The sequence below is a fragment of the Gigantopelta aegis genome, chromosome 1, assembly GCF_016097555.1.
Source record: "Gigantopelta aegis isolate Gae_Host chromosome 1, Gae_host_genome, whole genome shotgun sequence".
Taxonomy (NCBI): domain Eukaryota; kingdom Metazoa; phylum Mollusca; class Gastropoda; order Neomphalida; family Peltospiridae; genus Gigantopelta; species Gigantopelta aegis.
The window spans coordinates 40706350-40723350 of record NC_054699.1 but is presented as its reverse complement, the minus strand read 5'-3'; the positions used below and the strand labels follow the sequence as shown (position 1 = coordinate 40723350).

General features: G+C 38.2%; 2 protein-coding genes across 3 annotated transcripts in view; one reads left to right on the top strand and one right to left on the bottom strand.

Annotated features, from left to right (window-relative positions):
• The window catches only part of LOC121375021 (choline-phosphate cytidylyltransferase B-like), a 41045-nt gene extending 31191 nt beyond the window's left edge, over positions 1 to 9854 (bottom strand). The window contains exon 1 of one of the 2 annotated variants that reach the window (XM_041502231.1): positions 9721 to 9854. The gene's annotated coding sequence lies outside the window, so the exon portion shown is untranslated. The remainder of the gene's footprint in view (positions 1 to 9720) is intronic. The other variant, XM_041502221.1, reaches the window with a different exon arrangement.
• A 1022-nt stretch (positions 9855 to 10876) lies between these two features.
• The window catches only part of LOC121375011 (DNA polymerase alpha catalytic subunit-like), a 102581-nt gene continuing 96456 nt past the window's right edge, over positions 10877 to 17001 (top strand). Inside the window, exons 1-2 of the mRNA XM_041502209.1 lie at positions 10877 to 10956; positions 16381 to 16493. Coding sequence (XP_041358143.1) covers positions 10908 to 10956; positions 16381 to 16493 — 162 coding nt within the window. The 5' untranslated portion in view covers positions 10877 to 10907. The remainder of the gene's footprint in view (positions 10957 to 16380; positions 16494 to 17001) is intronic.

The window sequence follows — 17001 nt, the reverse complement described above, 5'->3', positions numbered from 1 at the left end:
GCCAATATACTGCAAATTAGTCTGCTATGGTAATTTTTTGTATATCTGGTCTGTTCTTGAAACTTATAATTATAGCGCAAATAAGTGTCAAAATGTGTCCCAAAGCCATTTTCGGAATGACATAAATATAAATTATAACACCAAAATGTTGAATTTTCACATTTTATATACAGAGAAGTTTGTATACTTACAGCCTATTTTTTTTTAGGCATCTGAGAATGTTAATTTTGATGCTATTGATTAAGCAAAATGCTCAAATGTTGAATTTAAGGTGCGGAAAAAGTGACAAAAACTAACCATTATTCAGGTATTTTCAGCAGACTGTATTTTGAAATCTATTAAAGATATTTCCATGAATCTTTGCATGCTGGTGCAACACATACAAAACTAACACATGTCTAATTAGTATCAATGCTGTAGGTATATTATTTATTATAATAACTTACCCTCAGATTGTACCTTTATGAACAGATTTTCTTTAGCGTTACGACCAAATAATCCATTCCTCCAAAAACTAAGTGAATCACAGACATACATACATTGTTTGCAGTTATTTACAAGTGTCATGTATTAGTAACTTATACAGTAGGCAGTGTATTTTGCAATATTTTCAAACAATTAGTGTGTTTTGGGGAGTTGGGGGGGTTCTACAAAAAAATCTCTTTAACAGTAAATTTCTTTGTAGCATTTATACTTCCTTTCCAACATGGCATAGATTTCTGAACTTAAATTCCACATTCTCCCATTTGAAGTTTGCAAGTTAAAGTCCCAATCAAAAACATACACTGAACTAATTCATTCTATGGAATCCAGTCTAGGCCATTTAAAAACATTCTTTTTTACACCACATTTGTCCATGAATTTTATTTCGCCTTCATCCAGGTTTCTCAAGTTGACAACTTGTCCAACATAGAAATCATTGTCAAAATACACTGCTACATTTTGGCCTTGTTTTGTGAATTGGTAACTGCCGAACGCTGCAGTGTCTGTAGATCCGATGGCATCTTGAACTTCCTCAACCTGTTGACATTCAGCATCAGCACACTCGTCATCGCAGTCTTCATAGGAGGTCACTTCTGTGGTGTTTGTTTCAAGAAACTGGTTCAAGTTGTTGAGCAATGCTTCAAAATTACCTGTCAGTTTGAGTGAAGAATGTTTAACCCCAAGAACCACCTTCTGGTACCGAATTTCATTCTTCAATGCCTCAGTCTTGAGCTTTTGAGTTGGAATTGCTGCCAGAATGTTTTTCAATTCTTTTGCGTGTAGGCATGGTCCTCCATTCTGTTTAACAGCTGACATTATGGCTTTTCTTTTTTGAAGTTGTTGTTCTGCTTTTGCCTCTCTAACTCGCTTATTTTCGCAAAGTATTGCCTTTCTTCTTTCAACCACCTGCTTCTGCATTTCCCTGTGTTTGTCTCTCATTCCTTCTGACTTTTTTGCTGCTGTCGAAAGAAGAAGCTCTTGATCAAGGTCTGACTTTGCTGAAAACCATGCTGATGTGTTGTTCCGCTTCAACATATTGATTGTAGAGTGATGATGCAGTGATGAATTTCTTCTTTTAAAGATACTGAAGTCGAGGTCACCAAAACAAGCTTCACCAAGCAAATTTGTGATTTGGCTGTGTTGCATTTTCTGTCGCATTTTCTCACACTTAACATCATGGTAACGACCACCTGGAAGAAAATCTGATAGCTGTCGTTCAGTTACAGCCTTGAATTTGGTACACAGATTTTGAAGGATGGAATTGACTTCTATCTTCTTCTCATCTGAAAGTTTACACAGTGAGGGAAATATGTTAGTGTTAACATTAAGTCCAAAGAGTGGTGGTATTTCCTGGTCTGTTAACGGTGTTGGATCCTCTGACCACTGACTTAGTGCTGCATGAAGTTCACAAACATGACTGAAGAAGTCCAGATACTTCACCTGTTTGCCCATTAAAATCCAGTAGGGACCAGTTATCTTTTCATACACCAGTCCAAGAGCTATGATGGCACAATCTAAACTCTCACATTTAGCATCGAGAAGGACACTGTCTTGTTTTCGATTTAGAGATGATGAAAAGTTCTCAAGGAAATTAATAATATCTGTCCGATGGAAATGCAGTGATGCTGCTGACTGGAAGTAATTGTTGAACCGGTTTCCTCTGAAGCTTGTTATCGTAGAAGTGATTTCTTCTAGATGACAGAAAGCATCCCACGAATCCCTACAGCCATTTTTTTCATCTCCTCTTGGACCCAAAATATCGCAAGCAGTGCGAATATATCTCCCAGCTGAATTTTCACCTGTTGAGGCCCACGTTAAAAATTTTGTTGAAGCATTTCTCCCGATTTTTTTCTCTTTTCCATCTTCCCATTCTTTTAGGACCTTGTCACTGGCACTGCTTAATCCCAAAAGGAAATGGGCATTACAGTGCAAGAATTCCATTTCTTCTTCCGTGCCAATGATGGTTTTCCTTTTCTCGTTGAATGACTTGTCGAACGATTTCATGACACTGGCTCGATCACTCATCAAACCCGAGAGATTCTTCAGCATGGTCTTAAATATTTGGTCTGCCTCTTTTGTATCGTAAATATCAGCTAATTCCTGCAACAGTCCAAATGCAATATCTACTAAAGTAGATGTATCTTCATGGCATACTGGGACAAAACCACAAGAGAGAGATTGTCCACTGTCTGTTGTCAACTGATGGCCAACATATTTTTGATGGTCTTTTGTGGTCCCATCACTATGCAGATCAGCATTGGTTGATTTCAGAAGGGATTCTGCCACCTGATGTTTTGCCAAGATGTGGCCTTGGTCTGCAAATCTCAGCGATGATCGCTCTGAAGGCAATTCAATGTCTGTCACCTGGATGTCAAAAAGATGTTTGCATACAACTTGTATAACATGCGCACAGTTCTTTGCAGAAACTTCTGCATCACCTATCAATGAAATTACACACTTCACTACATCTTTAGTAAACTTCTTATTATCTTCTCTTGTTTTGAGGACACACTTGATATCTTGCTGCTGTACTTGAATATCTAACAACTCTCTTTTCAGCTGTTCAATTTTTTGTTTAAGCGTTTTCTTCTCTTTTCTTTCTAGCTTCAGCTGTACTGTGGCATTCGATAACTGTGATTGCAAAGAGCGAATTTTCGCCCTTTTCGATTTGTTAGCCTCACTTACTTCATCATTCACCCGCTTTTGTAAATCGAGTTCATCCTTCTGAAGTTTGCATTCTTTGCGTTTAAGTCTTTTGTAGTAGGCTGAATGTCTGAGCTTTGATAGAGTATCAACATGTTTTTGTGACGAGCATTTCAATTCATTCAGTTGTTTTTTTTGTTTCATCAAGTGAAGCTTGAATTTTATGTTTTGATGCTAGCAGTTCACAAATTTCAACATCTTTTCTTTCTGTTAAAGATGCAATCTTTACATTCTTTTCTTCAACAAGCTGTTGCAAAGTATGTCCAGTGGCCTTTTCTGCAGTAAGGGACTTCTCTAGTGCTTCTATATCACCCCTTAATTTTCTGAGTTTCACAGCTTCAGTATGAGGAGTGTCACACGAAATTGCAGAATTTTCCCGAAACCGTTTCTTAGGATTGTCAACAACACTTTCTTGTACCGATACTTGGCAAACATCACCATTAATATCTTGCACCAATGTTTCTAATACAGAAACCTGTTTCGGGCAAACATAATCAACAAGCAGGAAATTTTCTAACTGACATCTGTCCCTGGATTTATTTTTTGATTTCTTTTTGAATTCACATAGTATCTTGGTTAAGTCTTTTGTCAGTGTCTTTCTGTCACATTGGATATTACCGGTAAGTGCTTGCACAGCTTCATGCATCCAGGAGGAAGATAAATCCTCATCTTTTCTAAACTTGTCAAGTTCAATAAGAATCCCATTGGTAAGGCCAATAGGTACCGGAACTGGAACAGGCACATTGAGCAGCTGTTCTCTGGTTACTCCAGCCGACTTTAGCTGAATTCCTATAAAGGCCAATTCTTCCTCGAGAAAAAGTGTGAAATGCTCTTCCTCACCATCAATTAATGCACATGCACGTTTAAACGTTGTTTCAATAACATATCGTAATCTCTCTTTGGATAAGTTTATGATTTTTTTGTGCAAACCCTGTCAGTTCGTCCCACGACTTGTCATTTTGCAATAGTAAAGTTGCAACAGTAGTCTACATGTTGTCTTCAGCTGTGGAAGGTTCGGACGTCTGCCGCGACCAGTTGACAGAAAGGTGGTAGACAGCTTATCAAAATCTTCATTAACTGTTAAAAAAAAAAAGAGAACATTATAGAAAGGGAATACTGTCCGGTTTCTTCCTATAGTGTGTATATCATTGGTTAATATGTCAAATATTTGTTATCGGCGAACTGGAAAATGATCAAGCCAGGTTATGGTATGTACTACCCTGTCCGTGGGATGGCGCATATAAAATATACCTTGCTACTAGTACTAATGAAAAAATGTAGCGGGTTTCCTGTCTGTCAAAATTAACAAATATCTGACATCAGTATTTGATGATTAGTTAATCAGTGTGCTCTAGTGGTGTTGTTAAATAAATAAAAACTAAAAAGTTTAGTGTTTATTACTTTTAATTTGAATCCCACTTGTCTTGACACTTAATATTTGCAGATTGTTTTATTACTCAAAAAGTTTTATTTTTAATGTAGCATACACGTTCTAATTAACAATAAAATAACCATTATATAATAATAATAATAGTGAATTAGTCATTAAAAAAGAAAAAAAGAAAGGAAAAAAAAAATTATGACAAAAATAACACAAGTTTTATGACAAAAATAACACAAGTTTCCACCCTAAAACCATTTAAAATATCATTTAATATTTCATTTAATATTTCATTATTACAAAAGAAACGAATAAAATCGAGTGTATGCACAGATCAACACAAAATCGTAATTTTTTAATGAGCAGCTAATTTCGACAACGTAATCCGCCATCTTTGATCTGAAGTGCCAATGCCGAAATATTCACAAATTTTACTTCGTAAAAATATCCACGACAACAGCTGAACCATAGTTAACAATAAATCGCCATGTCCTTTAACGTTTATACTTATTATAACTTGTATTATTTTTTGCATTGGTTAGTGGAAAATCGGCCTGTTTATAATATAAAGCACGTGGGTTTGTTGACATTTTTTTTGTATGCATCATGTCGCGTCACTGAGAAAATAAATTTTTCAAATGGACATACAGATGTAAATACCAACCATCAATAATTTTACAAAAAACAAATATATTCATTAATACCTCATTCTCACATTAATATGAATAGTCAATACTGTACTTACCTATTTTACTGTATATTTTTTCTTTGAAAATTTTTCTTTGCTGGCCATCACACAAGTCAAGTTTCGCGGGTTTGGTCACCACGTGCTCGATGAATAGGGTTTCAAAAATAGCTTCGCGTATTTGCCCCACTGTACACAGCCACAGTTTCGTAGATGTTTTTAGAAAGATAAATGGATGATGATTGTATTAATACCCAATGTATCGCGATTTTTTACAAATAGTTTTGTTATAATAACGATTTAAACTATTTTTTAATTTATAAAAAAAACTAATTACTATAATTTAAAAAAATGAAAATTATGCGTATTTAGTACGAAAATAAAGAAGAAGCTCTGCTCTGTACAGTGCTATTTTTAGATTTTTTCTCGGTTGAATAGGGAAAATGCTAGAGACTATTGAATGCACTCGCAACTTTTAGGATAGTCAAATCTCAACGGGCGGTGTGAAACAAAAGGCTTGAAGACGTGTGATACATGGTCTTTTTCAAACACAATATATCACATATATATTGCATTAACTAACAAATAAGAAATACAACATAAAAGAGCAATAATGCATGTACATTACAGTATATAATTTATTCCAGTAAGTACTTTACAAACCAAGATATAAGCAATTAAAAATGGTCTATTTATTGTAATTTAACCAGGGCCACAGGGTTTACAGTGCTGTTGCTGGTACCTACTGTTACAGTGTTAGTACACCAAGTCATTTGGACCGTATTGTGTTCGCCCCAGGTCTTATTCAAGGTAAATGTTTTTACTAGCTTATATTTAACAGAATTATACATTTTATCTGCAAATTACATGTACATACTTCATTTTTCATATATTTGTCATTGATAATAAGCTCATTACAGACGCTGGGTTTTTTTCAGCTGATATGTTTTTTAATGGAAAGTTACACATATACATCAATTTTTAATTGGATAAAGGCAATAAAGAGTGTTTCTCATGTCACCCGGCCAAGTAGACAATATAATTTCACTGACAATGTCAGAGTGTGCTCATGGTAGACTTACCTGCATGAACCTTCATACAGACAAGCTAATTAATATAAATCAGTGCTTCAACATTAATTGGATATATATACACCTGTGCAAAAGTTAAGCACCACCCAATTTTTTCACAGACACGTTCACGCCATCTCGTATTACGAGAATACCAATACTATTTAACATTTTTAAAATGAATATATTTTTGCAATAAATATTATCGGAAAAAAAGCAACACTAATGAGTATGCCATGGAGATACGTAATAATTGTATTAACCCTTGAACAAGTAACATGAAAATGAGCATTTGCCATACAGCTTAAAACTATTGATCCACAGCTGATACAAATGACCTGATGGTCACAAAAGTCATCTGTAAATGTCAACCAACATCTCAACACGGTTTTGAGTCTGTCACTGGTTAGTATCGGGTATATCCACCCTGTGCCTGGATGACGGACTGGACACGCCTTCTCATGCTGGACACGAATCGACGAATCCTCAAAAGCGGTATTCTCTGCCATTCCTCGTGAAGTGCCTGAGTCAATTCCATTAAATTCTGCAAAGGAGGATCCCTTTGTCTCACCATGTGCCCCAAAACATCCCATATGTGCTCTATCGGGTTCAGGTCAGGGCTCCTTGCAGGCCACGGTAGAGTTTCAATTGTATTCCGCTGCAGATAGTCGAGTACTGCTCTGGAACGATGAGGTTAGGCATTGTCATCCATAAAGACAGGGCGGCTTGCAAGTGCATGGTTGTCAAAATGAGGAACGACAACTCTGTCCAAGATGGTATCCTGGTATATCTGCCCATTGAGTGTTCCGGGTACAGTTACCATATCCAATTTACAGTCAAAGGAGATGCATCCCCAGACCATAACTGAACCTCCACCAAAGGGAACCTCTTCCAGAATGTTCCGCTGGTCGTAGGCCGTGCCTCTGGATCTCCATACTCGAGTTCGACCGTCCGTTGTGTGGAGCAGGAACCGACTTTCATCTGACCAATGTACTCTTCTCCAGGTCCTTAGATTTCAGTGGGCTCTTGCGGCGCACCACCTCAGACGCTCTTGTTTGTGATGTTGAGTGAGTAGAGGACGTCTGACTGGTCTCCGAGCTCTCAACCCAGCAGCATTCAACCTCCTCCTCACAGTGGACGTGGACACTCTGTTGTGTGTTCTCCATTGACTTCTTAACACTCTGCTGTTGGTCAATGGGGATCGTCTTGCAAGTCGTACTACGACTCGGTCTTCACGTGCATCAGTCTTCCTCGGTCATCCAGATCTTGCCTTATCTTTAACATCATGAGTTTGAGCGTATTTTTGAATCAAACGACTGATGACAGTGTGGTTAATGTTCATTTGTCTGCCAATCTCTCTGCATGACATACCCGTGTTATGCATACCAATAATCTGCCATTTTGTGGCAGCAGCCAACCTTCGTCTTGCCATAGTGTTTACAAACAAAGAGAACTGTTCAAATCGCCTAAATTGTTATGTTATGGTATAAGCCTCAAACTGCATTTCCGTAGCATGTCACTCCCTGCATCTGTTTGTGCATGGCACGGATTTCACCTGACATGTATGCTGGTATGCACGTGCTTTTCACACTTGTAATACAACCGGTTAGCATAAACAAAAGGCATATGGCAGCCTGGTCATGTCAATATATTTTTATTTACTATTGATATGGGTGGTGCTTAACTTTTGTGCAGGTGTATATAAGCACGAAAATAAATATAAACTAGCAATTATTATCATTATCTTTGTCTTGTGTTCTCGACACCATGGTCTTGCCTTGTGGGTCAGAATAATACAAAAACTTTAATACAGCTATTTATAATTGTTAATATAAGTTGTAGAAGCACCATAAGGGGTTTATAGATTTTTATACAGTACCCTCTGTATGCTCTTGTATCCCAAGCCGAAGGCATACAGAGGGTATAAAAATTCATAAACCCCTTGTGATGCTTCTACAACAAATTTATCTTGCCAACACGTTTAACTAGTAACCAATAATTATTAACAATAACAAATTAACGCCAAACTGAAAGGACTACCAACCGTCATTTATATAATGAAAACATGACTACGCGAATAGAACATGTACCCAGTTATGGTTATTGTAAGGAGATGCAAAGTGACGTCATTGGAATACTGACGTCATTCAAATTCAAAATTAGCTACATTATTACAACAGTCTGATGTTACATGTGGGATATAAGATATTTGACTCCGCTCGAGGACGTGGTGTATTAGGGTTTTGTTCAAGGCTAAATAACCAATGAAATTTTAGTATGTTACATGAAGGCGAGATAATTAATATTCCAGTATACATACACACACACACACATACATACAACACACAGACATACATACATGTGTACTTTCATTTTATTTATTTATTAACATTATAATATTTCAGGGACAAAATAACCCATTTCAGGGGAGAAATGACCTGACTTTTAGGACGAAACGAATCAGGCAAACTGGTAGGCCGAGTACTCTGACAGTAGAAGAGCTAGACGGACATTTGGACAGTTATCAACTATCAAATACAGGATTGTTGTTATATTAGAGTGGAAATCTTTCACTACCGTTTTATTTGTTTATTTATTTCTTTATTCTTAAAACAGATCCTATCTCTGGCAGGAATGGAAGTTTTAATAAATGTTGATGATGTGATTTTTATGTGTAAAATTGCTCTTTTTAATTTTATGAAACATTTTACACACACACACACACAAACTGGTGATTATATCATCTGTGCCCGGACCGACTCATGATCCGTCCAAATCGTGGAAAGACAACAATCCCTCCCCTCTAAGAAAAGAAACATGCACACACTTTAACATGTCTCTAAAGAAACAATACAATAATTGTTTAAAAGTAACAAATAATTGAGAGTTGGGGGCAAACTGACAAATAGTTGGGGGCGAACTGGCAAATAGTTGGGGGCGAATCAACTTGGGGACGAACTGGCACATGGGGCGAACAGGTCAAACTGGGGGGCGAAACGTTATGGATTCGAAATGACCCATTACAATTGACAGGCATTTGGCATTTCAAGAAAGGTACTTTAAACAAATAAATAAATACATTTAGACATGAAATCTTGTCATAAATCATTTAGACAAAATAATCATGACAGATGTATATAACTTACCACAATAAGAAAAAAAGAAAGTAGAAATAAATATTTCAATTATTTTTCCACTTGTAGCCTAAAAATCTATCGCCTGTATACCAGCCTAAAAAATGCTATACTGTAATTATTTATTTAGATGAACACATTAGATGTGACTCATAAATTTAAATATGACATTGACACACGTGTTTCCTCAATCGATGAGGTGACATGCATTGATGTAAACGTGTAAAAATACGTCACGTTTTCGGACCAGATTTATAAACAAACCTGATAATTCTTGGCCTGCTTAAGCTGCACTGAAGATCTTATTATTATTTTGACGTAATTTAATTCATGCTATAGATATATCCGAACAAAACTATTTCCAGCAGACGGGTTGATTTTCATTTTTTAAGTTTAGCATAGTCTCGTTCTAATAGGGACTCCAAGCATGATGATCTGGAAAAACGAGACTATTACATTAGACATCTTTTCCACCAATAGTTTTGCAGCACCTCACCCAGCAGTTTCTTTATTACTTCCAGAATGTTTGCTGAAATTTGTTAAAGTTTTGTCTTCAAATAATGTGGTAGACAGTTATTCAAAGTAACATTGATCCAGGAATGCATGTATATTAATTCTGGTTTCAAATCTGCTTTAAAATATAACACCCAACACACCTATTCCCCCAAAACCCCTAAAACTATATAGAAACACAAACTCTATTGAATTTAATGAGTTCATATACTACAAATTATATGTAAATGGTCTGTCTGCCTGCCTGCCTCTTCACCCAATCCCAATCCCAAACCCGGCCATCCATCCATCCATCCATCCATCCATCCATCCATCCATCCATCCATCCATCCATCCATCCATCCATCCATCCATCCATCCATCCATCCATTCATCCATCCATCCATCCATCCACCCATCCATCCATCCATCCATCCAATCACCAACCCAGACACATTTACCCACCCATATCTTAGGTATCAAAGAGCCTTAGTGTAAACTGTAGACACTAAAACTATCGTTAAAAATATATTTCTTTGACGCTGGTCTACACAGCCCAACCTTTCTATCATTCTTTTAAATTATCTTCGTGCTTATATCAATTAAGGTTCAAGCACGCTGTCCTGGGCACACACCTCAGCTATTTGGGTTGTATGTGACTAGTATGTCCAGGACAGTTAGCTGTTAGTTGTTAGTGGTTAGTGAGAGAGAAGAGGGTGTAGTGGCCTTACACCTACCCATTGGGCTCTGGGTGGGAGCCGGTACCAGACTGCGAACCCAGTACCTACCAGGCTGCCTTATGTCCGATGGTTTAACCACGACGCCACAGCCCCACCAACAAGCATCATGGGTGTTCCAATCTCTGGAAGAACAACCCAAAAGAAGAAAAAAGAAAGAAAAAAGTCAGTAAATTATCTCCCTTGTTAGCGCCAAACATAAACAAGGAAATTTGCGGGAAAATGGCACCATCTCCGGCAGTAGATAATGATAAAACAAACGACGATCAAGGTGTGAAATATCATCATATAACATTATTTAATACAGTTTTATAAGTAGAGCAATATTCCTTAACCCAGGGTTCTAAAGTATGTGACAGAAAGACATCCAAAATTCACTCTTCACTGGCGTAGGAAGCGGGGAGGGGGGGGGGGGGGGGGGGGCATGTGCCCCCCTCTTTGTGGGAGCATCGATGTTTTTAAAAAAATATATATTTATGCATGTATTTATATGTGTGTGTGTGTGCCTCCCCCATTTTTTTTTGTGTGCACCTTCCTACGCCTGTGTTTAAATTTACTGGATATTTACAGTAGTAAGTCCCATCATTATTCTATAAAAAAAAGTTTCTTCATTCTTGCTAGTCGTTTTGAATCCATGACGTTTCACCCCCATGGCAGTTCGCCCCCAGTCAGTTCGCCCCCAGTTTGACCTGTTCGCCCCATGTGGCATGTACCAGTTCGCCCCCAAGTCGATTTGCCCCAACTATTTGTCAGTTCGTCCCAAACTCCCAATTATTTGTTACTTTTAAACAATTATTGTATTGTTTCTTTAGTCTAGAGGCATGTTAAAGTGTGTGTGTGTCAATCTAATTAAAATTAGCTCCACTGGTTAATTACTATTACCTGTGGATCTAACAGCACCCCGTTGGAGCTCATGTCCAGTTGACCTTTCATTTGACCAATCAAAACCTTACTTGCAAAATCATGCCAGTGATTTGAAAACATTTGGGGTTATGCCGAGGGTATACGAAATGCTTTAGGTGAATTACGAAGTATGCCGGAAACTAATTTCAATATAAAATTAGTTTCAAGACGGAAAAAAAACCTGTGATGGTATAGCCATAAAATCTATTTTATTACTGCACTTTTCCCCTTATTTTTTAATGTTGAAATAGACCAACAAGTTCGCCTATTGCATAAATAGTCTCGCCTGATATTTTTAGAATTTGTATGCTCCCGAATAACACTATAAAAGGTGAAGTGTAATTGGTCGATATTCACCCTCTGCCTGTTACCGGCTACGGTCGGACTGCTGATGCTCCCTTGCACCTGCCAGTGCAGTCAGCCCCTCCTTCACCCACCCCAACCATTTCTTGTCCTGGACAGATGAACTGGTTGAGGCCAGTACCTGTGCCCAGGACAGGCATGCGCTACAACAGCTTGCTCTGAATGTGCACGTTTTGGTCTTGGTTTTGGTCGATATTTAAATTGTTATTTATAGATGAAATATCACCTGGACATGGCAGTCCACGCAATGCTGTTAGATCTACTGATAGACCAGTAGAGCTAATTTTAATCAGATTGGTGTGTGTGTGTGAAAAGGCTGTTTACCATTCAGGTATGACAAACCTGCGACATGGCACACCTGACTGAGAATTAAACGTTGATGGCATTCATAATCTGTTTATTCCGGATTCTTACGAAAGTAAAATTCTGCGTGATCTGTTCTCCCCAACTATTTGTCAGTTCGTCCCAAACTCCCAATTATTTGTTACTTTTAAACAATTATTGTATTGTTTCTTTAATCTAGAGGCATGTTAAAGTGTGTGTGTGTCAGTCTAATTAAAATTAGCTCCACTGGTTAATTACTATTACCTGTGGATCTAACAGCACCCCGTTGGAGCTCATGTCCAGTTGATCTTTCATTTGACCAATCAAAACCTTACTTGCAAAATCATGCCAGTGATTTGAAAACATTCGGGGTTATGCTGAGAGTATACGAAATGCTTCGGATGAATTACGAAGTATGCCGGAAACTAATTTTATATAAAAATTTGTTTCAAGACGGAAAAAAAAACCTGTGATGGTATAGCCATAAAATCTATTTTATTACTGCACTTTTTCCCCATATTTTTTAATGTTGAAATAGACCAACAAGTTCGCCTATTGCATAAATAGTCTCACCGATATTTTTAGAATGTGTATGCTCCCGAATAACGCTGTAAAAGGCAAAGTGTAATTGGTCGATATTTAAATTGTTATTTATAGATGAAATGTCACCTGGACGGTTAATATTTTGTTGTTTGTATTACAAACAGTCCTCTCTAGCCATCCCCTACAACATATCAATAAGGGGAGAGCTAGAGGTTATCGAGCTATTACATACAGTCCTCTCTAGCCCTCCCCTACAACATATCAATAAGGGAAGGGCTAAAGGTGACTCGAGCTATTACAAACAGTCCTCTCTAGCCCTCCCCTACAACATATCAATAAGGGAAGGGCTAAAGGTGACTCGAGCTATTACAAACAGTCCTCTCTAGCCCTCCCCTACAACATATCAATAAGGGAAGGGCTAAAGGTGACTCGAGCTATTACACACAGTCCTCTCTAGCCCTCCCCTACAACATATCAATAAGGGGAGTGCTAGAGGTGATCAAGCTATTACACAGTCCTCTCTAGCCCTCTCCTACAACATATCAATAAGGGGAGGGCTAGAGATCACTCGAGCTATTTCACAGTCTTCTCTAGCCCTCCCCTACAAGATAACAATAAGGTGAGGGCTAGAGGTCACTCGAGCAAGTCTCCCATGCGTCCCTCCTGTTGAAAACTTTTCCTTCAAAGAAAGAGGGAGACATGATTTCACCTTGTAAATTGAACCTGCATTTAACACAGCCCTATAAAAGTCATAGATGAATGTTTTACAGAATTCTGTTTTTAATCATCTGCAATCAGGGATCTATCCAGGCATTCTGTGGGTCTGAACATAGGCCCCTTCCCAAAAAATAGTGACATTAAAAATTCTCAATTTCTGTGCTAAAACTTCCGAATATATATACATGTATATATACACCTCGTCATAAATATCGCACCACCCAATTTTGTTCACTAAGTAAAACTGGATCTTCAGCCTCATAAAAATGGTGCTTAGAAAAGCACATTAAACTGTTTATATGGCCTCATGTGAGCGTTCAGTCAGAAAATTTACAACACAAGACCGAATTTGAGCACTAAATGAGGGTTTAATTGTAGCAAAGTAAAGTTCACTAAAATCACCGTAAAATACGGTGAAATAAGTATGGCTGCCGGGGTCGTTACAACAGACACACAACACAGTTCACATTTCATTAATGTCAAACACACTAGTAAGGTCCACAATGACTGGCTAACTCAGTATCTGGTGTAACCGCCTCGCACTTGGATAACATGTTCTACACGCCTTCTCATGCTTGTCACCAGACGTCTGATGCTCTGTTGAGGGATCTGCTGCCACTCATCATGCAATGCATGGGTCAATTCCTGAAGGTTCTGAACTGGAGGATCCCTTGCTCTCACCCTACGTCCCAAAATGTCCCACAAATGCTCAATAGGATTTAGGTCTGGACTTCTGGCAGGCCATGGTAGTGTCTCAATGGCGTTGTGTTGGAGATGCTGAACAACAGCTCGAGCACGATGTGGTCTGGCATTATCGTCCATGAAGACTGGACGTGTGGCGAGAGCATGGTTATCGAAATGAGGCACAACAGCACCGTCCAGGATCAAGTTCTGGTACATCTGTCCATTCAGTGTTCCGGGAACTGTGATGAGGTCAAGTTTACAATCATAGGAACAACACCCCCACACCATGACGGATCCACCCCCAAATGGAACCTCAGCTTGAATGTTCCTCTGATCATATGCTGTGCCTCTCTGCCTCCAAACTCGTGCCCATCCGTCTGTATGATGCAGCAAAAATCTACTTTCATCGGACCAGTGGATCCTTCTCCATGTCCTCAGGTTCCAGCGATTACGTGCTTGGCACCAGGCTAAACGGGCATGGCGGTGCTGATTTGTGAGGAGTGGACGTCTGATTGGTCGTCTTGCTCTCAATCCTGCAGAATTTAGGCGTCGTCTGATGGTGCTGATGGACACTCTGTTGTATGGATGCCATCCATGTCGCAGCTGTGTACAAGTAGACTTTGGGCTTCGTCTGGCTTGGCGTACGAGAGCACGGTCTTCCCTGTCATTGGTTTTTCTGGGACGTCCAGACCTCGGTGCATCCTTCACTTCACCGGAAGCAGTATGTTTACGTATTAGCCTGCTGATGACAGTGTGATTAATGTTCAATTGTGTTCCAATAGCACGACATGACATACCAGTCTGGTGCATACCAATAATTCGCCATCTTTGGTTCAGAGGCACTGGACGCTTGGGCATTTCACTGGTTGGTCAAAATAAAGCTTAATTTATGCCTAAAATCAAATTTTAGCTGTGTCTGCCAACATAACATACACCAAAAGAGGCTATGTGCATACTGCATTGTTAGCAAACCGACCCCCGGATCAATCATGCTCGACTGAGCATGCACGTGCAGCTCGGAACAGGGTGTGTTTGTGATATTATGTTCACAGATGTTGTAGTATATTAAATATATACTTGTAGTTTAAAAAACCGAAACTTATATTTTCTAATTTTACTTTAAAATGTGTGGTGCGATATTTATGACGAGGTGTATATATATTTAATTATGTCTGTTCTAGCCTAAGACTGTAAAATACTTTATTTTTGCGGGATCAAATTTTTGTGTTGCCTGGAAAAAATATTCCAGTGTTTAAAATGTTGCTAATTTTCTCAGTTGCATTAGATGGAGATCCTGGCAGTATTTCCAGGTTTTTTGCTGTTTGTCCAAAATATTTCATATTCTCCAACTGTCCAAAATTTACGATATCATTTTGGCAGGGTTCTTACGCATACTGGAATGTCCTTGAATTTTTTTTCTTTTAAATCCAGGTCTGCAATGTCCTGGAAAAAGCATTAAATTTTATTGTGTCCTGGAAATTAGGTAAACATTTTAGGTGGTTTCTTTTTTTTTGCATCTTTACTTTTGTTGTCCTCATAACCTGTCTAAATACAGACAACAATTTTCATAATGCCTCAAAACATTCATTGGTTGAACATTTCATGTTCTGGAAAAAAATAAAAATGTCCTGGAATTTGTATGTTTTTTCCAAGTGTAAGAAGCCTCCATTCTGAAGGGCGACATGTAGCCCAGTGGTAAAGCGCTCACTTGATGTGCGATCGGTTTGGGATCAATCTCCGTCAGTGGGCCTATTGGGCTATTTCTCGCTCCAGTCAATGCACCACGAGTGGTATGTGCTATCCTGTCTATGGGATGTTGCATATAAAAGATCCCTTGCTGCTAATCGAAAAGAATAGCCCATGAAGTGGCGACAGCGGGATTCCTCCCTCAATATCAGCATGTAGCATATGTCTGACACTATATAACCATAAATAAAATATGTTTAGTGCATCTTCTTTCCATTCTCAAATGGGGGTCACTATTTATACCATTGTGCAGCCCTAACCCTAGAGCCAATCTACCAACTACCAACACTAAAGTTTCAGATTTTTTCTTCTTTTCGTTACCTACTTTCATTTTTGAAAAGTAATACTGATCAATATAAAGAATGCATGCATATTCTGTCTTTCTGTTTATAATTTAGAACTATGTTTCTTGTAGACACTGGGATTAGATCTCGATCTAAAAGACAGAAGTTTGACAAATCGGGAAGACTAGCGGCTTTTGAGAGATTAAAGAAGACGAAGGAGAGAGGAGAGAAGAATAAATACATAGTACGTTCTGTGCTTTTGTTTTCCTGCATGCGCATGTGTTCGTTGTTGAGATCACAAATATTTTGTTGTACATAATTTAAGTTTACTATAACTCTTTTATACCCACTTGTACAATCAGAAAATGCCCTGACAGAACCAAGTTTCCTACTTAAGCAGGGTTTCTGCCAGAGGGTAAAATGAGTGGCATCATACTCAATTTTTTTGGCAGATTTTTTTTTTTTAAGTTAACATTTTGACAAAATTAATTACTCTTTTTACTGTGTGATTTTCTTAACCCTAACCCTAAACTGAACCCATTTTCTTTCTGGGGGAGGCTCCCCATACCCCCTGTTCACTGTGGTTGCATTCAGTTCCATAACGCCATGCCCAAAAATTTCTTTCTGGCAGAAACACTGTTAAGACTAAGTAAAATTTGTTATTGTGAACATACATGCACATATTCCAACCTCAAATTCTAATAAATATTGTTGGTGAATATATGTATTTCCTTTAAAATGTCTCAAACTTT